Source organism: Oncorhynchus gorbuscha, linkage group LG02 (genome assembly GCF_021184085.1).
Source record: "Oncorhynchus gorbuscha isolate QuinsamMale2020 ecotype Even-year linkage group LG02, OgorEven_v1.0, whole genome shotgun sequence".
NCBI classification, from domain to species: domain Eukaryota; kingdom Metazoa; phylum Chordata; class Actinopteri; order Salmoniformes; family Salmonidae; genus Oncorhynchus; species Oncorhynchus gorbuscha.
In genome coordinates this window covers 2,057,092-2,084,936 of record NC_060174.1, presented here as the reverse complement: position 1 = coordinate 2,084,936, position 27,845 = coordinate 2,057,092, and the positions used below count along the sequence as shown (strand labels likewise).

Below are 27,845 nucleotides of genomic sequence, written 5' to 3'. Positions count from 1 at the left end.
GAATATCCCCCCTGCTCTACCCCAGAATATCCCCTCTGCTCTACCCCAGAATATCCCCTCTGCTCTACCCCAGAATATCCCCTCTGATCTACCCCAGATTATCCTCCCTGTTGTACGCCAAATATCCCCTCTGCTCTACCCCAGAATATCCCCTCTGGTCTACCCCAGATCATCCTCCCTGTTGTACACCAAATATGAGGACTCTAATGAGTCAATAACACAGTAGAAAAAAAGAGAGTCTATATACATTGTGTGCAAAAGGCATGACGAGGTAGGCAAATAATTACAATTTTGCAGATTAACACTGGAGTGATAAATGATCAGATGGTCATGTACAGGTAGAGATATTGGTGTGCAAAAGAGCAGAAAAGTAAATAAATATAAACAGTATGGGGAAGAGGTAGGTAAAATTGGGTGGGCTATTTAGCAGATGTTTGAAGTTGGTGAGGGAGATACAAGTTTCCAACTTCAGCGATTTTTGCAATTCGTTCCAGTCACAGGCAGCAGAGAACCAGCCATCGTGACCAGTGAACTGAGATAAGGCGGAGCTTTACCTAGCATGGACTTGTAGATGACCTGGAGCCAGTGGGTCTGGCGACGAATATGTAGCGAGGGCCAGCCGACTAGAGCATACAGGTCGCAGTGGTGGGTGGTATAAGGTGCTTTAGTAACAAAACGGATGGCACTGTGATAAACTGCATCCAGTTTGCTGAGTAGAGTGTTGGAAGCTATTTTGTAGATGACATCGTCGAAGTCGAGGATTGGTAGGATAGTGAGTTTTACTAGGGTAAGTTTGGCTGCGTGAGTGAAGGAGGCTTTGTTATGGAATAGAAAGCCGACTAGATTTGATTTTAGATTGGAGATGTTTGATATGAGTCTGGAAGGAGAGTTTACAGTCTAGCCAGACACCTAGGTACTTGTAGATGTCCACATATTCTAGGTCGGAACCATCCAGGGTGGTGATGCTAGTCGGGCGTGCGGGTGCAGGCAGCGAATGGTTGAAAAGCATGCATTTGGTTTTACTAGCGTTTAAGAGCAGTTGGAGGCCACAGAAGTAGTGTTGTATGGCATTGAAGCTCGTTTGGAGGTTAGATAGCACAGTGTCCAAGGACGGGCCGGAAGTATACAGAATGGTGTCGTCTTCGTCGAGGTGGATCAGGGAATCGCCCGCAGCAAGAGCAACATCATTGACATATACAGAGAAAAGAGTCGGCCCGAGAATTGAGCCCTGTGGCACCCCCATAGAGACTGCCAGAGGACCGGACAGCATGCCCTCCGATATGACACACTGAACTCTGTCTGCATAGTTGGTGAACCAGGCAAGGCAGTCATCAGAAAAACCGAGGCTACTGAGTCTGCCGATAAGAATATGGTGATTGACAGAGTCCAAAGCCTTGGCAAGGTCGATGAAGACGGCTGCACAGTACTGTCTTTTATCGATGGCGGTTATGATATCGTTTAGTACCTTGAGCGTGGCTGAGGTGTACCCGTGACCGGCTCGGAAACCAGATTGCACAGCGGAGAATGTACGGTGGGATTCGAGATGGTCAGTGACCTGTTTGTTGACTTGGCGTTCGAAGACCTTAGATAGGCAGGGCAGGATGGATATAGGTCTGTAACAGTTTGGGTCCAGGTTGTCTCCCCCTTTGAAGGGGGGATGACTGAGGCAGCTTTCCAATCCTTGGGGATCTCAGACGATATGAAAGAGAGGCTGAACAGGCTGGTAATAGGGGTTGTGACAATGGCGGCGGATAGTTTCAGAAATAGAGGGTCAAGGTTGTCAAGCCCAGCTGATTTGTACGGGTCCAGGTTTTGCAGCTCTTTCAGAACATCTGCTATCTGGATTTGGGTAAAGGAGAACCTGGAGAGGCTTGGGCGAGTAGCTGCGGGGGGCGCGGAGCTGTTGGCCGAGGTTGGAGTAGCCAGGCGGAAGGCATGGCCAGCCATTGAGAAATGCTTGTTGAAGTTTTCGATTATCATGGATTTATCGGTGGTGACCGTGTTACCTAGCCTCAGTGCAGTGGGCAGCTGGGAGGAGGTGCTCTTGTTCTCCATGGACTTCAGTGTCCCAGAACTTTTTGGAGTTAGAGCTACAGAATGCAAATTTCTGCCTGAAGAAGCTGGCCTTTGCTTTCCTGACTGACTGCGTGTATTGGTTCCTGACTTCCCTGAACAGTTGCATATCGCGGGGACTACTCGATGATATTGCAGTCCGCCACAGGATGTTTTTGTGCTGGTTGAGGGCAGTCAGGTCTGGAGTGAACCAAGGGCTATATCTGTTCTTAGTTCTGCATTTTTTGAACGGAGCATGCTTATCTAAAACGGTGAGGAAGTTACTTTTAAAGAATGACCAGGCATCCTCAACTGATTGGATTAGGTCAATGTCCTTCCAGGATACCCGGGCCAGGTCGATTAGAAAGGCCTGCTCACAGAAGTGTTTTAGGGAGCGTTTGACAGTGATGAGGGGTGGTCGTTTGACTGCGGATCCGTAGCGGATTCAGGCAATGAGGCAGTGATCGCTGAGATCCTGGTTGAAGACAGCGGAGGTGTATTTGGAGGGCCAGTTGGTCAGGATGATGTCTATGAGGGTGCCCTTGTTTACAGATTTAGGGTTGTACCTGGTGGGTTCCTTGATGATTTGTGTGAGATTGAGGGCATCTAGCTTAGATTGTAGAACTGCAGTGGTTTTAAGCATATCCCAGTTTAGGTCACCTAACAGAACAAACTCTGAAGCTAGATGGGGGGGCAATCAATTCACAAATGGTGTCCAGAGCACAGCTGGGAGCTGAGGGGGGTCGGTAAGCAGGCGGCAACATTGAGAGACTTTTTTCTGGAGAGAGTAATTTTAAAATGAGTAGTTCGAACTGTTTGGGTATGGACCTGGAAAGTATGACATTACTGTGCAGGCTATCTCTGCAGTAGACTGCAACTCCTCCTCCTTTGGCAGTTCTATCTTGACGGAAAATGTTATAGTTGGGTATGGAAATCTCAGAATTTTTGGTGGCCTTCCTGAGTCAGGATTCAGACAGCCCAAACCACACCTTATGGCATAATGGTAACTATTTAGGGGCTGGTGTTGCAGGGAGAATGTTCTGGGGTTGCAGGGGGAATGTTCTGGGGTTGCAGGGGGAATGTTCTGGTGTTGCTGGGGGAATGTTCTGGAGTTGCAGGGGGAATGTTCTGGGGTTGCAGGGGGAATGTTCTGGGGTTGCAGGGGGAATGTTCTGGTGTTGCTGGAGAAATGTTCTGGTGTTGCTGGGGGAATGTTCTGGAGTTGCTGGGGGAATGTTCTGGTGTTGCTGGGGGAATGTTCTGGTGTTGCCGGGGGAATGTTCTGGTGTTGCTGCGGGAATGTTCTGGTGTTGCTTGGGGAATGAGTGGTGAAGTCCAACGACTGACCTCTGTATGGGGATAGGTACCAGGTGACGGGGCAGATCACGTGGTCATCCAGAAGTCCGCCCGGTCATCGGGTCATCAGAGCAGCCGCCACCGGAACCAGGAGCGGGACCAATCACGGGAGAGAGACAGAGAACAATCACGGGAGAGAAACTGGCCATCAGAAAAAATGTCTGATGCACACTGTCAGGTAAAGCCAAATATGGTGTATAAATTAAGATGGTTCACATAAGCCGTCAGTTTTGGTCTACTTAACTGGGTGTCTCTCTCATAGACACCAATGCGATAGCAGCTGGGTTTGGTCTGCTTAGTTCATTGACTGTCAATGAACCATAAACAAACAGCGAGTGGGATGTCTCTTCTTAGAGACATTCTGAGCAATGTCAACTGCCTAATGGATATGTTTCTAGATCGTTAATGTTGAAATAAAGTCTGACTGCTAAGAGTCTGGCATGGAGAATACTGGAAGATTTACAGCCTTAAAGGGCAGTAGGTGTGTTGGTTTTCTGGTTAGGGTTAGGTGGGTGTTGGTTTTCTGGTTAGGGTTAGGTGGGTGTTGGGTTTCTGGTTAGGGTTAGGTGGGTGTTGGGTTTCTGGTTATGGTTAGATGGGTGTTGGGTTTCTGGTTAGGGTTAGGTGGGTGTTGGGTTTCTGGTTAGGGTTATGTGGGTGTTGGGTTTCTGGTTAGGGTTAGGTGGGTGTTGGTTTTCTGGTTAGGGTTATGTGTGTTGGTGGGTGTTGGTTTTCTGGTTAGGTTTTGGTGGGTGTTGGTTTTCTGATTAGGGTTTGGTGGGTGTTGGTTTTCTGATTAGGGTTTGGTGGGTGTTGGTTTTCTGGTTAGGGTTAGGTGGGTGTTGGTTTCTGATTAGGGTTTGGTGGGTGTTGGGTTTCTGGTTAGGGTTTGGTGGGTGTTGGTTTTCTGGTTAGGGTTATGTGTGTAGGTGGGTGTTGGTTTTCTGGTTAGGGTTAGGTGGGTGTTGGGTTTCTGGTTAGGGTTATGTATGTAGGTGGGTGTTTGTTTTCTGGTTAGGGTTAGGTGGGTGTTGGGTTTCTGGTAACGGTTATGTGTGTAGGTGGGTGTTGGTTTTCTGGTTAGGGTTAGGTGGGTGTTGGGTTTCTGGTTAGGGTTGGGTGGGTGTTGGTTTTCTGGTTAGGGTTATGTGTGTAGGTGGGTGTTGGTTTTCTGGTTAGGGTTAGGTGTGTGTTGGGTTTCTGGTTAGGGTTAGGTGGGTGTTGGGTTTCTGGTTAGGGTTAGATGGGTGTTGGGTTTCTGGTTAGGGTTAGATGGGTGTTGGGTTTCTGGTTAGGGTTAGGTGGGTGTTGGGTTTCTGGTTAGGGTTATGTGGGTGTTGGGTTCTGGTTAGGGTTAGGTGGGTGTTGGGTTTCTGGTTAGGGTTAGGTGGGTGTTGGGTTTCTGGTTAGGGTTATGTGTGTAGGTGGGTGTTGGGTTTCTGGTTAGGGTTTGGTGGGTGTTGGGTTTCTGGTTAGGGTTTGGTGGGTGTTGGTTTTCTGGTTAGGGTTATGTGTGTAGGTGGGTGTTGGTTTTCTGGTTAGGGTTAGGTGGGTGTTGGGTTTCTGGTTAGGGTTAGGTGGGTGTTGGGTTTCTGGTTAGGGTTAGATGGGTGTTGGGTTTCTGGTTAGGGTTAGATGGGTGTTTGGTTTCTGGTTAGGGTTAGGTGGGTGTTGGGTTTCTGGTTAGGGTTAGGTGGGTGTTGGGTTTCTGGTTAGGGTTAGGTGGGTGTTGGGTTTCTGGTTAGGGTTATGTGTGTAGGTGGGTGTTGGGTTTCTGGTTAGGGTTAGGTGGGTGTTGGGTTTCTGGTTAGGGTTAGGTGGGTGTTGGGTTTCTGGTTAGGGTTATGTGTGTAGGTGGGTGTTGGTTTTCTGGTTAGGGTTAGGTGGGTGTTGGGTTTCTGGTTAGGGTTATGTATGTAGGTGGGTGTTTGTTTTCTGGTTAGGGTTAGGTGGGTGTTGGGTTTCTGGTAACGGTTATGTGTGTAGGTGGGTGTTGGTTTTCTGGTTAGGGTTAGGTGGGTGTTGGGTTTCTGGTTAGGGTTGGGTGGGTGTTGGTTTTCTGGTTAGGGTTATGTGTGTAGGTGGGTGTTGGTTTCTGGTTAGGTGGGTGTTGGTTTTCTGGTTAGGGTTAGGTGGGTGTTGGGTTTCTGGTTAGGGTTAGGTGGGTGTTGGGTTTCTGGTTAGGGTTAGATGGGTGTTGGGTTTCTGGTTAGGGTTAGATGGGTGTTGGGTTTCTGGTTAGGGTTAGGTGGGTGTTGGGTTTCTGGTTAGGGTTATGTGGGTGTTGGGTTTCTGGTTAGGGTTAGGTGGGTGTTGGGTTTCTGGTTAGGGTTAGGTGGGTGTTGGGTTTCTGGTTAGGGTTATGTGTTAGGTGGGTGTTGGGTTTCTGGTTAGGGTTAGGTGGGTGTTGGTTTCTGGTTAGGGTTTTGGTGGGTGTTGGTTTTCTGGTTAGGGTTATGTTTCTGTGTAGGTGGGTGTTGGGTTTCTGGTTAGGGTTAGGTGGGTGTTGGGTTTCTGGTTAGGGTTAGGTGGGTGTTGGGTTTCTGGTTAGGGTTAGATGGGTGTTGGGTTTCTGGTTAGGGTTAGGTGGGTGTTGGGTTTCTGGTTAGGGTTAGGTGGGTGTTGGGTTTCTTTCTGGTTAGTTATGTGTTAGGTGGGTGTTGGGTTTCTGGTTAGGGTTAGGTGGGTGTTGGGTTTCTGGTTAGGGTTAGGTGGGTGTTGGGTTTCTGGTTAGGGTTATGTGTGTAGGTGGGTGTTGGGTTTCTGGTTAGGGTTAGGTGGGTGTTGGGTTTCTGGTTAGGGTTAGATGGGTGTTGGGTTTCTGGTTAGGGTTAGATGGGTGTTGGGTTTCTGGTTAGGGTTAGGTGGGTGTTGGGTTTCTGGTTAGGGTTAGGTGGGTGTTGGGTTTCTGGTTAGGGTTAGGTGGGTGTTGGGTTTCTGGTTAGGGGTTATTGGGTTTCTGGTTGGGTTAGGTGGGTGTTGGGTTTCTGGTTAGGGTTAGGTGGGTGTTGGGTTTCTGGTTAGGGTTAGATGGGTGGGTTGGGTTTCTGGTTAGGGTTAGGTGGGTGTTGGGTTTCTGGTTAGGGTTAGATGGGTGTTGGGTTTCTGGTTAGGGTTAGGTGGGTTTCTGGTTAGGGTTGTTGGGTTTCTGGTTAGGGTTAGGTGGGTGTTGGGTTTCTGGTTAGGGTTAGGTGGGTGTTGGGTTTCTGGTTAGGGTTAGGTGGGTGTTGGGTTTCTGGTTAGGGTTAGATGGGTGTTGGGTTTCTGGTTAGGGTTAGATGGGTGTTGGGTTTCTGGTTAGGGTTAGATGGGTGTTGGGTTTCTGGTTAGGGTTAGGTGGGTGTTGGGTTTCTGGTTAGGGTTAGGTGGGTGTTGGGTTTCTGGTTAGGGTTAGGTGGGTGTTGGGTTTCTGGTTAGGGTTAGATGGGTGTTGGGTTTCTGGTTAGGGTTAGATGGGTGTTGGGTTTCTGGTTAGGGTTAGATGGGTGTTGGGTTTCTGGTTAGGGTTAGGTGGGTGTTGGGTTTCTGGTTAGGGTTAGGTGGGTGTTGGGTTTCTGGTTAGGGTTAGGTGGGTGTTGGGTTTCTGGTTAGGGTTAGGTGGGTGTTGGGTTTCTGGTTAGGGGTGGGTGTTGGGTTTCTGGTTAGGTGGGTGTTGGGTTTCTGGTTAGGTGGGTGTTGGGTTTCTGGTTAGGGTTAGGTGGGTGTTGGGTTTCTGGTTAGGGTTAGATGGGTGTTGGGTTTCTGGTTAGGGTTAGGTGGGTGTTGGGGGTTAGGGTTGGGTGTTGGGTTTCTGGTTAGGGTTAGGTGGGTGTTGGGTTTCTAGGGTTATGGTTAGGTGGGTGTTGGGGGTTAGGGTTAGGTGGGTGTTGGGTTTCTGGTTAGGGTTAGGTGGGTGTTGGGTTTCTGGTTAGGGTTAGGTGGGTGTTGGGTTTCTGGTTAGGGTTAGGTGGGTGTTGGGTTTCTGGTTAGGGTTAGGTGGGTGTTGGGTTTCTGGTTAGGGTTAGGTGGGTGTTGGGTTTCTGGTTAGGGTTAGGTGGGTGTTGGGTTTCTGGTTAGGGTTAGGTGGGTGTTGGGTTTCTGGTTAGGGGTTAGGGTTGGGTGTTGGGTTTCTGGTTAGGGTTAGGTGGGTGTTGGGTTTCTGGTTAGGGTTAGGTGGGTGTTGGGTTTCTGGTTAGGGTTAGATGGGTGTTGGGTTTCTGGTTAGGGTTAGGGGTGGGTGTTGGGTTTCTGGTTAGGGTTAGGTGGTGTTGGGTTTCTGGTTAGGGTTAGTGTGGGTGTTGGGTTTCTGGTTAGGGTTAGGTGGGTGTTGGGTTTCTGGTTAGGGTTAGATGGGTGTTGGGTTTCTGGTTAGGGTTAGGTGGGTGTTGGGTTTCTGGTTAGGGTTAGGTGGGTGTTGGGTTTCTGGTTAGGGTTAGGTGGGTGTTGGGTTTCTGGTTAGGGTTAGGTGGGTGTTGGGTTTCTGGTTAGGGTTAGGTGGGTGTTGGGTTTCTGGTTAGGGTTAGGTGGGTGTTGGGTTTCTGGTTAGGGTTAGGTGGGTGTTGGGTTTCTGGTTAGGGTTAGATGGGTGTTGGGTTTCTGGTTAGGGTTAGGTGGGTGTTGGGTTTCTGGTTAGGGTTAGGTGGGTGTTGGGTTTCTGGTTAGGGTTAGATGGGTGTTGGGTTTCTGGTTAGGGTTAGATGGGTGTTGGGTTTCTGGTTAGGGTTAGGTGGGTGTTGGGGTTAGGTGGGTGTTGGGTTTCTGGTTAGGGTTAGGTAGGGTGTTGGGTTTCTGGTTAGGGTTAGGTGGGTGTTGGGTTTCTGGTTGGGTTTCTGGTTAGGGTTAGGTGGGTGTTGGGTTTCTGGTTGGGTGTTGGGTTTCTGGTTAGGGTTAGGTGGGTGTTGGGTTTCTGGTTAGGGTTAGGTGGGTGTTGGGTTTCTGGTTAGGGTTAGGTGGGTGTTGGGTTTCTGGTTAGGGTTAGGTGGGTGTTGGGTTTCTGGTTAGGGTTAGGTGGGTGTTGGGTTTCTGGTTAGGGTTAGGTGGGTGTTGGGTTTCTGGTTAGGGTTAGGTGGGTGTTGGGTTTCTGGTTAGGGTTAGGTGGGTGTTGGGTTTCTGGTTGGGTGTTGGGTTTTCTGGTTAGGGTTAGGTGGGTGTTGGGTTTCTGGTTTTGGGGTTAGGTGGGTGTTGGGTTTCTGGTTAGGGTTAGGTGGGTGTTGGGTTTCTGGTTAGGGTTAAGTGGGTGTTGGGTTTCTGGTTAGGGTTAGGTGGGTGTTGGGTTTCTGGTTAGGGTTAGGTGGGTGTTGGGTTTCTGGTTAGGGTTAGGTGGGTGTTGGGTTTCTGGTTAGGGTTAGATGGGTGTTGGGTTTCTGGTTAGGGTTAGGTGGGTGTTGGGTTTCTGGTTAGGGTTAGGTGGGTGTTGGGTTTCTGGTTAGGGTTAGGGTTAGGTGGGTGTTGGGTTTCTGGTTAGGGTTAGGTGGGTGTTGGGTTTCTGGTTAGGGTTAGGTGGGTGTTGGGTTTCTGGTTAGGGTTAGGTGGGTGTTGGGTTTCTGGTTGGTTAGGTGGGTGTTGGGTTCTGGTTAGGGTTAGGTGGGTGTTGGGTTTCTGGTTAGGGTTAGGTGGGTGTTGGGGGTTAGGGTTAGGTGGGTGTTGGGTTTCTGGTTAGGGTTAGATGGGTGTTGGGTTTCTGGTTAGGGTTAGGTGGGTGTTGGGTTTCTGGTTAGGGTTAGGTGGGTGTTGGGTTTCTGGTTAGGGTTAGGTGGGTGTTGGGTTTCTGGTTAGGGTTAGGTGGGTGTTGGGTTTCTGGTTAGGGTTAGGTGGGTGTTGGGTTTCTGGTTAGGGTTAGGTGGGTGTTGGGTTTCTGGTTAGGGTTAGGTGGGTGTTGGGTTTCTGGTTAGGGTTAGGTGGGTGTTGGGTTTCTGGTTAGGGTTGGGTTTCTGGTTAGGGTTAGGTGGGTGTTGGGTTTCTGGTTAGGGTTAGGTGGGTGTTGGGTTTCTGGTTAGGGTTAGGTGGGTGTTGGGTTTCTGGTTAGGGTTAGGTGGGTGTTGGGTTTCTGGTTAGGGTTAGGTGGGTGTTGGGTTTCTGGTTAGGGTTAGGTGGGTGTTGGGTTTCTGGTTAGGGTTAGGTGGGTGTTGGGTTTCTGGTTAGGGTTAGGTGGGTGTTGGGTTTCTGGTTAGGGTTAGGTGGGTGTTGGGTTTCTGGTTAGGTGGGTGTTGGGGGTTAGATGGGTGTTGGGTTTCTGGTTAGGGTTAGGTGGGTGTTGGGTTTCTGGTTAGGGTTAGGTGGGTGTTGGGTTTCTGGTTAGGGTTAGGTGGGTGTTGGGTTTCTGGTTAGGGTTAGGTGGGTGTTGGGTTTCTGGTTAGGGTTAGATGGGTGTTGGGTTTCTGGTTAGGGTTAGGTGGGTGTTGGGTTTCTGGTTAGGGTTAGATGGGTGTTGGGTTTCTAGGGTTAGGGTTAGGTGGGTGTTGGGTTTCTGGTTAGGGTTAGATGGGTGTTGGGTTTCTGGTTAGGGTTAGGTGGGTGTTGGGTTTCTGGTTAGGGTTAGGTGGGTGTTGGGTTTCTGGTTAGGGTTAGGTGGGTGTTGGGTTTCTGGTTAGGGTTAGGTGGGTGTTGGGTTTCTGGTTAGGGTTAGGTGGGTGTTGGGTTTCTAGGGTTAGGTGGGTGTTGGGTTAGGGTTAGGTGGGTGTTGGGTTTGGGTTTAGGGTTAGGGTTAGGTGGGTGTTGGGTTTCTGGTTAGGGTTAGGGTTGGGTTTCTGGTTAGGGTTAGGTGGGTGTTGGGGGTTAGGTGGGTGTTGGGTTTCTGGTTAGGGTTAGATGGGTGTTGGGTTTCTGGTTAGGGTTAGGTGGGTGTTGGGTTTCTGGTTAGGGTTAGGTGGGTGTTGGGTTTCTGGTTAGGGTTAGGTGGGTGTTGGGTTTCTGGTTAGGGTTAGGTGGGTGTTGGGTTTCTGGTTAGGGTTAGATGGGTGTTGGGTTTCTGGTTAGGGTTAGGTGGGTGTTGGGTTTCTGATTAGGGTTAGGTGGGTGTTGGGTTCCTGGTTAGGGTTAGATGGGTGTTGGGTTTCTGGTTAGGGTTAGATGGGTGTTGGGTTTCTGGTTAGGGTTAGGTGGGTGTTGGGTTTCTGGTTAGGGTTAGGTGGGTGTTGGGTTTCTGGTTAGGGTTAGGTGGGTGTTGGGTTTCTGGTTAGGGTTAGGTGGGTGTTGGGTTTCTGGTTAGGGTTAGGTGGGTGTTGGGTTTCTGGTTAGGGTTAGGTGGGTGTTGGGTTTCTGGTTAGGGTTAGGTGGGTGTTGGGTTTCTGGTTAGGGTTAGGGTTAGGTGGGTGTTGGGTTTCTGGTTAGGGTTAGGGTTAGGTGGGTGTTGGGTTTCTGGTTAGGGTTAGGGTTATGGTTAGGGTTAGGGTTAGGTGGGTGTTGGGTTTCTGGTTAGGGTTAGATGGGTGTTGGGTTTCTGGTTAGGGTTAGGTGGGTGTTGGGTTTCTGGTTAGGGTTAGGTGGGTGTTGGGTTTCTGGTTAGGGTTAGGTGGGTGTTGGGTTTCTGGTTAGGGTTAGGTGGGTGTTGGGTTTTTGGTTAGGGTTAGGTGGGTGTTGGATTTCTGGTGCGTGCATATGTTTTCACCCCTTTGCATATGTTTTCACCCCCTTTGCATATGTTTTCACCCCCTTTGCATATGTTTTCACCCCCTTTGTTATGAAGCCCCTAAATAAGATATGGTGTGACCAATTATAATATAGAGACTCCCCAAACATATGGAAGAAGGTACTCTGGTCAGATGAGACTAAAATTTTGCTTTTTGATCATCAAGGAAAACGCTATGTCTGGTGCAAACCCAACACCTCACATCACCCAGAAAACACCATCCCACAGTGAAGCATGGAGGTGGCAGCATCATGCTTTGGGGATGTTTCCATCGGCAGGGACTGGGAAACTGGTCAGAATTGAAGGAATGATGGATGGCGCTAAATACAAGGACATTTTGAGGGAAATTTCAGTCTTCCAGAGATTTGAGACTGGGACGGAGGTTCACCTTCTAGCAGGACAATGAGCCTAAGCATACTGCTAAAGCAACACTCGAGTGGTTTAAGGGGAAACATTTAAATGTCTTGTAATGGCCTAGTCAAAGCCCAGACCTCAATCCAATTGAGAATCTGTGGTATGACTTAAAGATTACTGTACACCAGCGGAACCCATCCAACTTGAACGAGCTGGAGCAGCTTTACCTTGAAGAATGGACAAAAATCCCTGTGGCTAGATATGCCAAGTTTATGGAGACATACTCCATGGGACTTGCAGCTGTAATTGCTGTAAACGTGGCTTTACAAAGTATTGACTTCGGAGGGTGAATAGTTATGAGCGCTCAAGTTTTCCGTTTTTTGTTTGTTTCACAATAAAACATATTTTGCATCTTCAAAGTAGTAGACATGTTGTGTAAATCAAATGATACAAACCCCCAAAAAATATATTTTAATTGCAGGTTGTAAGGCATCAAAATAGAAGAAATGCAAACGGGGTAAAGCCACTGTAAGTGGATATTTGTTTTCTGTTTGGTGTAGGTGGGTGTTGGTTTTCTAGTTAGGGCTAGGTGTGTAGGTGGGTGTTGGTTTTCTAGTTAGGGCTAGGTGTGTAGGTGGGTGTTGGTTTTCTAGTTAGGGCTAGGTGTGTAGGTGGGTGTTGGTTTTCTAGTTAGGGCTAGGTGTGTAGGTGGGTGTTGGTTTTCTAGTTAGGGCTAGGTGTGTAGGTGGGTGTTGGTTTTCTAGTTAGGGCTAGGTGTGTAGGTGGGTGTTGGTTTTCTAGTAAGGGCTAGGTGTGTAGGTGGGTGTTTGTTTTCTAGTTAGGGCTAGGTGTGTAGGTGGGTGTTTGTTTTCTAGTTAGGGCTAGGTGTGTAGGTGGGTGTTGGTTTTCTAGTTAGGGCTAGGTGTGTAGGTGGGTGTTGGTTTTCTAGTTAGGGCTAGGTGTGTAGGTGGGTGTTGGTTTTCTAGTTAGGGCTAGGTGTGTAGGTGGGTGTTGGTTTTCTAGTTAGGGCTAGGTGTGTAGGTGGGTGTTGGTTTTCTAGTAAGGGCTAGGTGTGTAGGTGGGTGTTGGTTTTCTAGTTAGGGCTAGGTGTGTAGGTGGGTGTTGGTTTTCTAGTTAGGGCTAGGTGTGTAGGTGGGTGTTGGTTTTCTAGTTAGGGCTAGGTGTGTTATGCTGGTGAATGAGGACCCAAAAGCGACTTAACGAAAACAGAGTCTTTATTCCAGTATATGACAAAGAGTAATAATCCTGGAAAAATCAAGAAGAAAACAAAACAGGAAAAAACTTAAATCCACTCGTAGTAACGAGGACAGACTGGAGACTCGACCATTGACTGCAGGTTGCTTCGGGAAGGCACCGACCGTAGCAGACTAAGACACCTGCTCACACGCAGCATCTGAAGGAGACAAAACACGACAGGGCGAGACAAGGACACAGCACAGCGAACATCATACAAGGATCCGACCAGGACAGAAGCGGGAAACAAGGGGAGAAATAGGGGATCTAATCAGAGGGCAAAATAGGGGACAGGTGTGAAAAGAGTAAATGAGTGAGTTAGGAGAATGAGGAACAGCTGGGAGCAGGAACGGAACGATAGAGAGAAGAGAGAGAGGGAGGGGGAGGGAGAGGGATAGAAAAAGGGAACGAACCTAATAAGACCAGCAGGGGGAAACGAACAGAAGGGAAAGCACAAGGACAAGACAATATATGACAAAACATGACAGTACCCCCCCACTCACCGAGCGCCTCCTGGCGCACTCGAGGAGGAACACTGGCGGCAACGGAGGAAATCATAGATCACAAACGGTCCAGCACGTCCCGAGACAGAACCCAACTCCTCTCCTCAGGACCGTAACGGAAGACGAAGAAGAGGGAATCTAGGGCTACTACACTAAAAAAATGAGACACGGGTAGAGAACTGTAAGCTTTAGAGCAAACAGGACCAAACAGGCCAGGAGAGTAACAACTAGGGACAGACTGAGACACAGCAAGGCTAAGACCAGGAACAGGAGAGAGGCAGTGGCTGTGGACAGACTGAGACACAGCAAGTGCAGGAGCAGGACCAGGAGAGATGCGGTGGCAGGGAACAGACTGAGACACAGCAAGGGCAGGAGAGATGCGGTGGCTGGGGACAGACTGAGACCCAGCAAGACCAGGAGCAGAAGCAGAAAAAAAATTACCAGACTTATTCTGCGCGCAGTCCGAACAAGCAGCCACGAAACGGCGCGTGTCACGCTCCTGAGTAGGCCACCAAAACCGCTGGCGAATAGAAGCAAGCGTACCCCGAACGCCGGGGTGGCCAGCTAACTTGGCAGAGTGCGCCCACTGAAGAACAGCCGGACGAGTAGAGACAGGAACGAAAAGAAGGTTATTAGGACAAGCGCGCGGCGACGGAGTGTGAGTGAGTGCTTGCTTAACCTGTCTCTCAATTCCCCAGACAGTCAACTCGACAACACGCCCATCAGGAAGAATCCCCTCGGGATCGGTAGAAGCCACAGAAGAACTAAAGAGACGGGATAAAGCATGAGGCTTGGTGTTCTTAGTACCCGGGCAATAAGAAATAACGAACTCGAAACGAGCGAAAAACAACGCCCAACGAGCATGACGCGCATTCAGTCGTTTGGCAGAACGGATGTACTCAAGGTTCCTTTGGTCAGTCCAAACGACAAAAGGAACGGTCGCCCCCTCCAACCACTGTCGCCATTCGCCTAGGGCTAAACGGATGGCGAGCAGTTCGCGGTTAGCCACATCATAGTTACGTTCCGACGGCGACAGGCGATGAGAAAAATACGCGCAAGGGTGGACCCCATCGTCAGTTTCGGAGCGCTGGGACAGAATGGCTCCCACGCCCACCCCCGACGCGTCAACCTCGACAATGAACTGTTTAGTGACGTCAGGTGCAACAAGGATAGGAGCGGATGCAAAACGCTTCTTGAGGAGATCAGAACAACAATCATACGACCGGTGAGGAGGAAGGGAGTTGGTTCTGGACCGACTGAAGACCGTGCGCAGATCATGATATTCCTCCGGCACTCCTGTCAAATCACCAGGTTCCTCCTGTGAAGAGGGAGCAGAAGAAACAGGAGGAATAGCAGACATTAAACACTTCACATGACAAGAAACGTTCCAGGAAAGGATAGAATTACTAGACCAATCAAAAGAAGGATTATGACACACTAGCCAGGGATGACCCAAAACAACAGGTGTAAAAGGTGAACAAAAAATCAAAAAAGAAATGGTCTCACTATGGTTACCAGATACTGTGAGGGTTAAAGGTAGTGTTTCACATAATATACTGGGGAGAGGACTACCATCCAAGGCGAACATGACTGTGGGCTCCCCTAACTGTCTGAGAGGAATGTCATGTTCCCGAGCCCAGGCTTCGTCCATAAAACAGCCCTCCGCCCCAGAGTCTATTAATGCACTGCAGGAAGCTGCCGATCCGGTCCAGCGTAGATGGACCGGCAAGGTAGTACAGGTACTTGACGGAGAGGACAGTCTAGTAGCGCTTATCAGTCGCCCTCCGCTTACTGATGAGCTCTGGCCTTTAACTGGACATGAAATGACAAAATGACCAGCGGAACCACAATAGAGACAGAGGCAGTTGGTGATTCTCCGTTCCCTCTCCTTAGTCGAAATGCGAATACCCCCCCAGCTGCATGGGCTCAACACCTGAGTCAGTGGGGAAAGATGGTAGTGTCGGAGAGAGGGGGGGACACAGTTAACGCGAGCTCTCTTCTATGAGCTCGGTGACGAAGATCTACCCGTCGTTCAATGCGAATAGCGAGTTCAATCAAAGAATCCACGCTGGATGGAACCTCCCGAGAGAGAATCTCATCCTTAACCTTAGCGTGGAGTCCCTCCAGAAAACGAGCGAGCAACGCCTGCTCGTTCCAGTTACTGGAGGCAGCAAGAGTGCGAAACTCTATAGAGTAATCCGTTATGGATCGATTACCTTGACATAGGGAAGACAGGGACCAGGAAGCTTCTTTCCCAAAAACAGAACGATCAAAAACCCTTATCATCTCCTCTTTAAAGTTCAGATAATCGTTAGTACACTCAGCGCTTGCCTCCCAGATAGCTGTGCCCCACTGCCGAGCCCGACCAGTAAGGAGTGATATGACGTAGGCAATCCGAGCTCTCTCTCTTGAGTATGTGTTGGGCTGGAGAGAGAACACAATATCACACTGGGTGAGAAAGGAGCGGCACTCAGTGGGCTGCCCAGAGTAACATGGTGGGTTATTAACCCTAGGTTCCGGAGACTCGGAAGACCCGGAAGTAGCTGGTGGCACGAGACGAAGACTCTGATACTGTCCTGAGAGGTCGGAGACCTGAGCGGCCAGGGTCTCAACGGCATGCCGAGCAGCAGACAATTCCTGCTCGTGTCTGCCGAGCATCGCTCCCTGGAACTCGAGAGTAGAGTAGAGAGAATCCATAGTCGCTGGGTCCATTCTTGGTCGGATCCTTCTGTTATGCTGGTGAATGAGGACCCAAAAGCGACTTAACGAAAACAGAGTCTTTATTCCAGTATATGACAAAGAGTAATAATCCTGGAAAAATCAAGAAGAAAACAAAACAGGAAAAAACTTAAATCCACTCGTAGTAACGAGGACAGACTGGAGACTCGACCATTGACTGCAGGTTGCTTCGGGAAGGCACCGACCGTAGCAGACTAAGACACCTGCTCACACGCAGCATCTGAAGGAGACAAAACACGACAGGGCGAGACAAGGACACAGCACAGCGAACATCATAGAAGGATCCGACCAGGTCAGAAGCGGAAAACAAGGGGAGAAATAGGGGATCTAATCAGAGGGCAAAATAGGGGACAGGTGTGAAAAGAGTAAATGAGTGAGTTAGGAGAATGAGGAACAGCTGGGAGCAGGAACGGAACGATAGAGAGAAGAGAGAGAGGGAGGGAGGGGGAGAGAGAGGGATAGAAAAAGGGAACGAACCTAATAAGACCAGCAGGGGGAAACGAACAGAAGGGAAAGCACAAGGACAAGACAATATATGACAAAACATGACAAGGTGTGTAGGTGGGTGTTGGTTTTCTAGTTAGGGCTAGGTGTGTAGGTGGGTGTTGGTTTTCTAGTTAGGGCTAGGTGTGTAGGTGGGTGTTGGTTTTCTAGTTAGGGCTAGGTGTGTAGGTGGGTGTTGGTTTTCTAGTAAGGGCTAGGTGTGTAGGTGGGTGTTGGTTTTCTAGTTAGGGCTAGGTGTGTAGGTGGGTGTTGGTTTTCTAGTTAGGGCTAGGTGTGTAGGTGGGTGTTGGTTTTCTAGTTAGGGCTAGGTGTGTAGGTGGGTGTTGGTTTTCTAGTTAGGGCTAGGTGTGTAGGTGGGTGTTGGTTTTCTAGTTAGGGCTAGGTGTGTAGGTGGGTGTTGGTTTTCTAGTTAGGGCTAGGTGTGTAGGTGGGTGTTGGTTTTCTAGTTAGGGCTAGGTGTGTAGGTGGGTGTTGGTTTTCTAGTTAGGGCTAGGTGTGTAGGTGGGTGTTGGTTTTCTAGTTAGGGCTAGGTGTGTAGGTGGGTGTTGGTTTTCTAGTTAGGGCTAGGTGTGTAGGTGGATGTTGGTTTTCTAGTTAGGGCTAGGTGTGTAGGTGGGTGTTGGTTTTCTAGTTAGGGCTAGGTGTGTAGGTGTGTGTTGGTTTTCTAGTTAGGGCTAGGTGTGTAGGTGGGTGTTGGTTTTCTAGTTAGGGCTAGGTGTGTAGGTGGGTGTTGGTTTTCTAGTTAGGGCTAGGTGTGTAGGTGGGTGTTGGTTTTCTAGTTAGGGCTAGGTGTGTAGGTGGGTGTTGGTTTTCTAGTTAGGGCTAGGTGTGTAGGTGGGTGTTGGTTTTCTAGTTAGGGCTAGGTGTGTAGGTGGGTGTTGGTTTTCTAGTTAGGGCTAGGTGTGTAGGTGGGTGTTTATGGAAACAGCCATCTACAGTTGAAGTTGGAAGTTTACAAACACTCAGGTTGGAGTGATTAAAACTTGTTTTTCACCCACTCCACAAATTTCTTGTTAACAAACTATAGTTTTGGCAAGTCGGTGAGGACATCTACTTTGTGCATGACACAAGTCATTTTTCCAACAATTGTTTACAGACAGATTATTTCACTTATATTTCACTGTATCACAATTCCAGTGGGTCAGAAGTTTACATACACTAAGTTGGGGCGGCAGGGTAGCCTAGTGGCCAAAGTTGGACTAGCAACCAGAAGGTTGCATGTTCAAATCCCCGAGCTGACAAGGTACACATCTGTTGTTCTGCCCCTGAACAGGCAGTTAACCCACTGTTCCTAGGCCGTCATTGAAAATAAGAATTTGTTCTGAACTGACTTGCCTAGTTAAATAAATGTAAAATAAAAAAGTTGACTGTGCTTTTAAACAGCTTGGAAAATTCCAGAAAAGGATGTCATGGCTTTAGAAGCTTCTGATAGGCTAATTGACATAATTTGAGTCAATTGGAGTGTACCTGTGGATGTATTTCAAGGCCTATCTTCAAACTCAGTGCCTCTTTGCTTGACATCATGGGAATGAATATCAAAAGAAATCAGCCAAGACCTCTGGTCCATCCTTGGGAGCAATTTCCAAATGCCTGAAGGTACCACGTTCATCTGTACAAACAATAGTACGCAAGTCTAAACACCATGGGACCACGCAGCTGTCATACTGTTCAGGAAGGAAACACGTTCTGTCTCCTAGAGATGAACGTTCTTTGTTTCGAAAAGTGCAAATCAATCCCAGAACAACAGCAATGGACCTTGTTAAGATGCTGGAGGAAACAGGTACTAAAGTATCTATATCCACAGTAAAACGAGTCCTTTATCGACATAACCTGAAAGGTCGCTCAGCAAGGAAGAAGCCACTGCTCCAAAACCGCCATTAAAAAAGCCAGACTATGGTTTGCAACTGCACATGGGGACAAAGATCATACTTTTTGGAGAAATGTCCTCTGGTCTGAGGAAACAAAAATAGAACTGTTTGGCCATAATCACCATCGTTATGTTTGGAGGAAAAAGGGGGAGGCTTGCAAGCCGAAGAACACCATCCCAACGGGGGTGGCAGCATCATGTTGTGGGGGTGCTTTGCTGCAGGGAGGGACTGGTGCACTTCACAAAATAGATGACATCATGAGAGAGGAAAATTATGTGGATATGTTGAAGCAATATCTGAAGACATCAGTTAGGACAATGACCCCAAGCATACTTCCAAAGTTGTGGCAAAATGGCTTAAGGACAACAAAATCAAGGTATTGGAGTGGCCGTCACAAAGCCCTAACCTCAATCCCATATACAATTTGTGGGCAGAACTGTAAAAGCTTGTGTGAGCAATGAGGCCTGACAATCTGACTCAGTTACACCAGCTCTGTCAGGCAGAATGGGTCAAAATTCACCCAACCTATTGTGGGAAGCTTGTGGAAGGCTACCCAAAATGTTTGACCCAAGTTTAAAAAATGTAAAGGCAATGCTACCAAATACTAATTGAGTGTTTGTAAACTTTTGACCCACTGGGAATGTGATGAAAGAAATGAAAGCTGAAATAAATAATTATCTCTACTATTATTCTGACATTTCACATTCTTAAAATAAAGTGGTAATCCTAACTGACCTAAAACAGGGTATTTTTACTAGGATTAAATGTCAGGAATTATGAAAACCTGAGTTTAAATGTATTTGACTAAGGTGTATGTAAACTTCCCACTTCAACTGTATTTAGTCAGAACAGTTATTTCAAGAGATCCAGCTAACCCTAGCATTTCACAACTATACTGAGGCAACATCTGTTGCTAAAATATGACTGACAAACAACTACACTGTGTCATATATTGTACAGATATGTTTGTTATATTTCGTATTCTTACCCCTCAGAGCCAGCCACTCAAGTCTCTACGGAAGCTCCTTCACCTCTCCTCCTCCACTTCCAATCAAACGGCCCCATCTGATATGCGCTTCCAGCCCCTGCCCAACTCAACCTCGGCTAAAGCGGGTTTCAGTGAGGGTCCCAGTCGGAGCCACGCAGGCTCCAGCACCCCCCAGCTAAAGAGCAGGCAGGCCGCCTACCCCCTCCCTGGTCAGATGGAGTCCAGCTGGCACAACTCTGCCCTTGGCAGAGCTGAGGGAAACCCTTACCCCGAGCAACACGGAGGGAGGGAAGGCAAGGGGGGCCAGAACGGACATGGGTTCGGACGGCCCTCACGCTCACGCATTCCAAATCTCAATGACCTGAAAGAGACTGCTCTTTAGAGAGCTGCTTTAACCTTGACACCTGACCCCAGACCTCTCTCTGCTGCCCAGACTTCTCTCTGCTGCCCAGACTTCTCTCTGCTGCCCAGACTTCTCTCTGCTGCCCAGACTTCTCTCTGCTGCCCAGACTTCTCTCTGCTGCCCAGACTTCTCTCTGCTGTCCAGACCAGTCGACTTCATAGTTTCTTTTTTAAAGCTTCCATATTTGATAGAATTTGTAATATTACCTATGTCATTCTGATTATTATAATATTTGTCAGTTAATAATTGCAAATTAATCATATATGTAAATGCTATTTAAGATATAAAGTGTATTTGTTAGAGTCTGCTTGCACACAATTGAAATATTACATTTTATTTCACAGTATTTGCATTATATTTCCTTAAGAATATATGAAGTTTAAATTCATTTTTTTGATTGTTACAATGTAGACCATTCCTTCCCATCAGTTAGTCTGTGCTGTGGATTCAGTCTGTCTCTTGACGTCCAGACTGATGGAAGACGCTCTATAGAGGGTTAAAGCTTTAGTATTTAGGACAATGTTACGGCAATGCGTTGTCCATCTCCAAACAGATCAGATTTTATATACATTGCTGTAGTTAGTAAACCAATGTTCTGTGTTGACAATCAAGAGAATCTTGTGTTTGATGTCATTTGATAGGAGAGGGCTAGTCTCAGGAGAAATCCCAAGTTTTTGATACAATACTAACCCATGCTGGCCTGTGGTACCATTTCACCTTTAATACTTCACCTTAATAGCTATGTTTTCATAAACTATTTTTGTTGTTGAGATTTAGAACATTTGCATAGAAAATAGATGTGACAGTTGCCTGCTAGGGTGAGTTTCCATTTAACTATCCTGTGTCGACACTTAGAAAATAGATGTGACAGTTGCCTGCTAGGGTGAGTTTCCATTTAACTATCCTGTGTCGACACTTAGAAAATAGATGTGACAGTTGCCTGCTAGGGTGAGTTTCCATTTAACTATCCTGTGTCGACACTTAGAAAATAGATGTGACAGTTGCCTGCTAGGGTGAGTTTCCATTTAACTATCCTGTGTCGACACTTAGAAAATAGATGTGACAGTTGCCTGCTAGGGTGAGTTTCCATTTTACTATCCTGTGTCGACACTTAGAAAATAGATGTGACAGTTGCCTGCTAGGGTTGTTTTGCATCTTGTGTCGATAAAAACAGTTGGACGTAAGGACTTCACATAAAACAGAAGTGGTTGAATTGTTTCCATTACCGTTTAGGCAAATTGCGCATTAATAAATTGGTGACAGCCTGTATGCCCTCCCACCTATCTTTTCATGTCTCAGGTAGCCCATGAAAGCCTGCATGGATAGAATGCAATAATTGACTAATATATGCCATATTCTAATAATTCATATGTGCCAGTGTATCGCCACGGTCCTCGCCATGGTGAAACTTACACTCCTGTAGATCTGAAATAAATGGATGGTAAAACTTGCCAGCCAACCAGAAAAGCAAGACGAAGCAATTCAGGACAATCCTTGTCCTACAAAGAAACAGTATTTTTATAGTTGGAAAATGGATTTAGCAAGCAGTAGGCATATTAATTAAATGTGGAGTTGAGCTTTAGTTTCCATTTTTTTTTACATCACGTGCACAAGTACAGTGAAATGCCTTTCCTGCAAGCTCTAACCCAACATTGCAGTAATCAATATCAGTGTAATACTAAAAATAAAGGTAGAACAAATAAAAATAAATAAAAACAAGAAGAACGTGAGTAAGCTATATACAGGTTCAGTTCCAATTCCATATTTCCAATGTGCATGGATACTGGAATGATAGAGGTAGATACAGTTGATGTCGGAAGTTTACATACACTTAGGTTGGAGTCATTAAAAATCATTTTTCAACCACTCCACAAATTTCTTGTTAACAGACTATAGTTTTGGCAATTCAGTTAGGACATCCACTTTGTGCATGACATAAGTAATTTTTCTAACAATTGTTTACAGACAGATGATTTCACTTATATTTCACTCTATCACAATTCCAGTGGGTCAGAAGTTTACATACACTAAGTTGACTGTGCCTTTAAACAGCTTGGAAAATTACAGAAAATTATGTCATGGCTTTGGAAGCTTCTGATAGGCTAATTGACATAATTTGAGTCAATTGGAGGTGTACCTGTGGATGTATTTCAAGACCTACCTTCAAACTCAGTGTCTCTTTGCTTGACATCATGGCAATATCAAAATAAATCAGCCAAGACCTAAGAAAAACAATTGTAGACCTCCACAAGTCTGGTCCATCCTTGGGAGCAATTTCCAAATACCTGAAGGTACCACGTTGAGCTGTATAAACAATAGTACGCAAGTCTAAACACCATGGGACCACACAGCCGTCATACCGCTCAGGAAGGAGACGCGTTCTGTCTCCTAGAGATTAACGTACTTTGGTGCGAAAAGTGCAAATCAATCCCAGAACAACAGCAAAGGACCTTGTGAAGATGCTGGAGGAAACAGGTACTAAAGTATCTATATCCACAAAAGCCAGACTGGTTTGCAACCCCACATGGGGACAAAGATTGTACTTCTTGGAGAAATGTCCTCTGGTCTGATGAAACAAAAATAGAACTGTTTGGCCATGATGACCATCGTTATGTTTGGAGGAAAAAGTCAATTGGAGGTGTACCTGTGGATGTATTTCAAGGCTTGCAAGCCGAAGAACACCCATCCCAACAGTGAAGTACGGAGGTGGCAGCATCATGTTGTGGGTTGCTTTGCTGCAGGAGGGACTGGTGCACTTCAAAATAGATGGCATTATGAGGCAGGAAAATTATATGGATATATTGAAGCAAGATCTGAAGACATCAGTCAGGAAGTTAAAGCTTGGTCGCAAATGGGTCTTCCAAATGGACAATGACCCCAAGCATACTTCCAAAGTTGTGGCAAAGGTGTATGTAAACTTCTGACTTCAACTGTATATATAGGGGGAAGGGGACTAGGCAACAGGATTTAAGATAAACACAGTAGCAGCAGGTTTTATGTGAGTGTGTGTGTGGGTGTTGGAGTGACAGTGTGTGTGAGTGTGTTAGGGCCCTGTGAGTGTGCAATATATCTGTAAAATACAAGGGTCAACTCAGATAGTCCATGTATCTGTTTTGTTAGCTATTTAGATACCCATTTAGCAGTCTTATGACTTGGGGATAGAAGCTGTTGAAGAGCCTGTTAGTAGCAGACTTGATGAACTGGTACGGCTTGCCATGCAGAAACAGAGTGTCAGTCTATGGCTTGGGTGGTTGGAGTCTTTAACGACTTTCCGGGCGTTCTTTTCACACAACCTGATATAGAGGTCCTGGATGGCAGGGAGCTCGGCCCCAGTGATGTACTGGGCTGTCTGCACCACCATGCAATCAAGGGTGGTGCTATTGCCATACCAGGCAGTGATGCAGCCAGTCAAGATGCTATTAATGGTACAGCTGCAACTTTTAGAGGATTTGCGGGCAAATGCCAAACATTTTCAACCTCCTGAGGGGAAAGAGGCACTGTTGTGCCTTCTTCACGACCATGCTGGTGTGTGGACCATTTTAAGTCCTTAATGATTTGGACACCAAGGAAATTGAAGCTCTCGACCCGATCCACTACAGCATGTTTTCTATAGTCCACGATCAGCTCCTTGGTCATACTGACGTTGAGGGAGAGGTTGTTGCTCTGGCACCACACTGCCAGGTCACACACAGGTCACTGACCTCCCGGCTGTCTCAGCATTGTTGGTGATCAGGCCTACCACTGTTGTGTTGTCAGAAAACTTGATGATGGTGTTGGAGTCATGCATGGCCACACAGTCATGAGAGTACAGAAGGGGACTAAGCACACACTGCTGAGGTGCCCCTGTGTTGAGGGTCGGCGTGGCGAATGTGTTGTTGCCTACCCTCACCACCTGGGGGTGGCCCATTAGGAAGTCCAAAATTCAGTTGCGGAGTGAGGTGTTCAGTCCCAAGGTCCTAAGCTTGGTGACAAGCTTGGAGGTGACAATGGTGTTGAATGCTGAGCTGTAGTCAATTAACAGCATTCTCACCCACCTATTACAGTAGGTGGGTGAGGGCAGTGTGGAGTCCAATTGAGATTGCGTCGTCTATGAATCTGTTGGGGCAGTATGCAAATTGGAGTGTGTCTGGGATGGTGGAGTTGATGTGTGCCATGACCAGCCTCTCAAAGCACTTCATGATTACAGGTGTTAGTGCTACAGGGCGGTAGTTATTGTAGCCTCAGAGTTCTTGGGAACAGGAATGAGACATGGAGAGGTTCAAAGTTGTGTTGACATCATGTGCCCCACGTACCTGCAAAACTATTCAGCAATCATAATTAAAACACTGTTGCCATAATAAAGTTACACAAACGAAAAATCTACTCCTGTTGAAGGGAACAAATGTGGTCAATCTTTAGATGTCTTTTATATCTGCAGGTTACACACCAATTTTGCCAACATTGCTTTTGTCGAATAAACCTGAGTCAATGGAAACATGCCTATATCCTCATCATAATAAACCTGAGTCAATGTAAACCTGCCTGTATCCTCATCATAATAAACCTGAGTCAATGTAAACCTGCCTATATCCATTTACATACATTTACATTTAAGTCATTTAGCAGACGCTCTTATCCAGAGCGACTTACAAATTGGTGCATTCACCTTATGACATCCAGTGGAACAGTCACTTTACAATAGTGCATCTAAATCGTAAAGGGGGGGGGGAGGGAATACTTATCCTATCCTAGGTATTCCTTAAAGAGGTGGGGTTTCAGGTGTCTCCGGAAGGTGGTGATTGACTCCGCTGTCCTGGCGTCATGAGGGAGTTTGTTCCACCATTGGGGGGCCAGAGCAGCGAACAATTTTGACTGGGCTGAGCGGGAGCTGTACTTCCTCAGTGGTAGGGAGGCGAGCAGGCCAGAGGTGGATGAACGCAGTGCCCTTGTTTGGGTGTAGGGCCTGATCAGAGCCTGGAGGTACTGAGGTGCCGTTCCCCTCACAGCTCCGTAGGCAAGCACCATGGTCTTGTAGCGGATGCGAGCTTCAACTGGAAGCCAGTGGAGAGAACAGAGGAGCGGGGTGACGTGAGAGAACTTGGGAAGGTTGAACACCAGACGGGCTGCGGCGTTCTAGATGAGTTGAAGGGGTTTAATGGCACAGGCAGGGAGCCCAGCCAACAGCGAGTTGCAGTAATCCAGACGGGAGATGACAAGTGCCTGGATTAGGACCTGCGCCGCTTCCTGTGTGAGGCAGGGTCGTACTCTGCGGATGTTGTAGAGCATGAACCTACAGGAACGGGCCACCGCCTTGATGTTGGTTGAGAACGACAGGGTGTTGTCCAGGATCACACCAAGGTTCTTAGTGCTCTGGGAGGAGGACACAATGGAGTTGTCAACCGTGATGGCGAGATCATGGAACGGGCAGTCCTTCCCCGGGAGGAAGAGCAGCTCCGTCTTGCAGAGGTTCAGCTTGAGGTGGTGATCCGTCATCCACACTGATATGTCTGCCAGACATGCAGAGATGCGATTCGCCACCTGGTCATCAGAAGGGGGAAAGGAGAAGATTAGTTGTGTGTCGTCTGCATAGCAATGATAGGAGAGACCATGTGAGGTTATGACAGAGCCAAGTGACTTGGTGTATAGCGAGAATAGGAGAGGGCCTAGAACAGAGCCCTGGGGGACACCAGTGGTGAGAGCGCGTGGTGAGGAGACAGATTCTCGCCACGCCACCTGGTAGGAGCGACCTGTCAGGTAGGACGCAATCCAAGCGTGGGCCGCGCCGGAGATGCCCAACTCGGAGAGGGTGGAGAGGAGGATCTGATGGTTCACAGTATCGAAGGCAGCCGATAGATCTAGAAGGATGAGAGCAGAGGAGAGAGAGTTAGCTATAGTAGTGCGGAGCGCCTCCGTGATACAGAGGAGAGCAGTCTCAGTTGAATGACTAGTCTTGAAACCTGACTGATTTGGATCAAGAAGGTCATTCAGAGAGAGATAGCGGGAGAGCTGGCCAAGGACGGCACGTTCAAGGGTTTTGGAGAGAAAAGAAAGAAGGGATACTGGTCTGTAGTTGTTGACATCGGAGGGATCGAGTGTAGGTTTTTTCAGAAGGGGTGCAACTCTCGCTCTCTTGAAGACGGAAGGGACGTAGCCAGCGGTCAGTGATGAGTTGATGAGCGAGGTGAGGTAAGGGAGAAGGTCTCCGGAAATGGTCTGGAGAAGAGGGGAGGGGATAGGGTCAAGCGGGCAGGTTGTTGGGCGGCCGGCCGTCACAAGACGCGAGATTTCATCTGGAGAGAGAGGGAGAAAGAGGTCAGAGCACAGGGTAGGGCAGTGTGAGCAGAACCAGCGGTGTCGTTTGACTTAGCAAACGAGGATCGGATGTCGTCGACCTTCTTTTCAAAATGGTTGACGAAGTCGTCTGCAGAGAGGGAGGAGGGGGGAGGAGGATTCAGGAGGGAGGAGAAGGTGGCAAAGAGCTTCCTAGGGTTAGAGGCAGATGCTTGGAATTTAGCGTGGTAGAAAGTGGCTTTAGCAGCAGAGACAGAGGAGGAGAATGTAGAGAGGAGGGAGTGAAAGGATGCCAGGTCCGCAGGGAGGCGAGTTTTCCTCCATTTCCGCTCGGCTGCCCGGAGCCCTGTTCTGTGAGCTCGCAATGAGTCATCGAGCCACGGAGCGGGAGGGGAGGACCGAGCCGGCCTGGAGGATAGGGGACATAGAGAGTCAAAGGATGCAGAGAGGGAGGAGAGGAGGGTTGAGGAGGCAGAATCAGGAGATAGGTTGGAGAAGGTTTGAGCGGAGGGAAGAGATGATAGGATGGAAGAGGAGAGAGTAGCGGGGGAGAGAGAGCGTAGGTTGGGACGGCGCGATACCATCCGAGTAGGGGCAGTGTGGGAGGTGTTGGATGAGAGCGAGAGGGAAAAGGATACAAGGTAGTGGTCGGAGACTTGGAGGGGAGTTGCAATGAGGTTAGTGGAAGAACAGCATCTAGTAAAGATGAGGTCGAGCGTAGACGTGGGGAGGTTAAAGTCGCCCAGCACTGTGAGAGGTGAGCCGTCCTCAGGAAAGGAGCTTATCAAGGCATCAAGCTCATTGATGAACTCTCCGAGGGAACCTGGAGGGTGATAAATGATAAGGATGTTAAGCTTGAAAGGGCTGGTAACTGTGACAGCATGGAATTCAAAGGAGGCGATAGACAGATGGGTAAGGGGAGAAAGAGAGAATGACCACTTGGGAGAGATGAGGATCCCGGTGCCACCACCCCGCTGACCAGAAGCTCTCGGGGTCTGCGAGAACACGTGGGCGGACGAAGAGAGAGCAGTAGGAGTAGCAGTGTTGTCTGTGGTGATCCATGTTTCCGTTAGTGCCAAGAAGTCGAGGGACTGGAGGGAGGCATAGGCTGAGATGAACTCTGCCTTGTTGACCGCAGATCGGCAATTCCAGAGGCTACCGGAGACCTGGAACTCCACGTGGGTCGTGCGCGCTGGGACCACCAGATTAGGGTGGCCGCGGCCACGCGGTGTGGAGCGTTTGTATGGTCTGTGCAGAGAGGAGAGAACAGGGATAAACAGACACATAGTTAACAGGCTACAGAAGAGGCTACGCTAATGCAAAGGAGATTGGAATGACAAGTGGACTACACGTCTCGAATGTTCAGAAAGTTAAGCTACGTAGCAAGAATCTTATTGACTAAAATGATTAAAATGATACAGTACTGCTGAAGTAGGCTAGCTGGCAGTGGGTGCGTTGTTGACACTACACTAATCAAGTCGTTCCGTTGAGTGTAATAGTTTCTACAGTGCTGCTATTCGGGGCTAGCTGGCTAGCTAGTAGTGTTGTTTACGTTACGTTGCGTTAAAAGAACGACAATAGCTGGCTAGCTAACCTAGAAAATCGCTCTAGACTACACAATTATCTTTGATACAAAGACGGCTATGTAGCTAGCTATGTAGCTAGCTACGATCAAACAAATCAAACCGTTGTACTGTAATGAAATGAAATGAAAATGTGATACTACCTGTGAATGCGACCGGGTTGTTGAGTTCTATTCAGAAGATGTTGGCTAGCGTTGGCTAGCTGTTGGCTAGCTAGCAGAGTCTCCTACGTTAAGGACGACAAATAGCTGGCTAGCTAACCTCGGTAAATTAAGATAATCACTCTAAGACTACACACTCTAAACCTAAACAACACAATTATCTTGGAACAAAGATACGAAGACAGCAAGGACAGCTATGTAGCT

The 27,845-nt window shown here is 48.0% G+C and overlaps 1 protein-coding gene across 1 annotated transcript in view; it reads left to right on the top strand.

Moving 5' to 3' along the window:
- LOC123995389 (cyclin-dependent kinase-like 5) overlaps positions 1 to 21,542 on the top strand; it is a 182,837-nt gene extending 161,295 nt beyond the window's left edge. Inside the window, exons 15-16 of the mRNA XM_046298961.1 lie at positions 3,416 to 3,586; positions 19,232 to 21,542. Coding sequence (XP_046154917.1) covers positions 3,416 to 3,586; positions 19,232 to 19,606 — 546 coding nt within the window. The 3' untranslated portion in view covers positions 19,607 to 21,542. The remainder of the gene's footprint in view (positions 1 to 3,415; positions 3,587 to 19,231) is intronic.
- Positions 21,543 to 27,845: the final 6,303 nt, after the last annotated feature.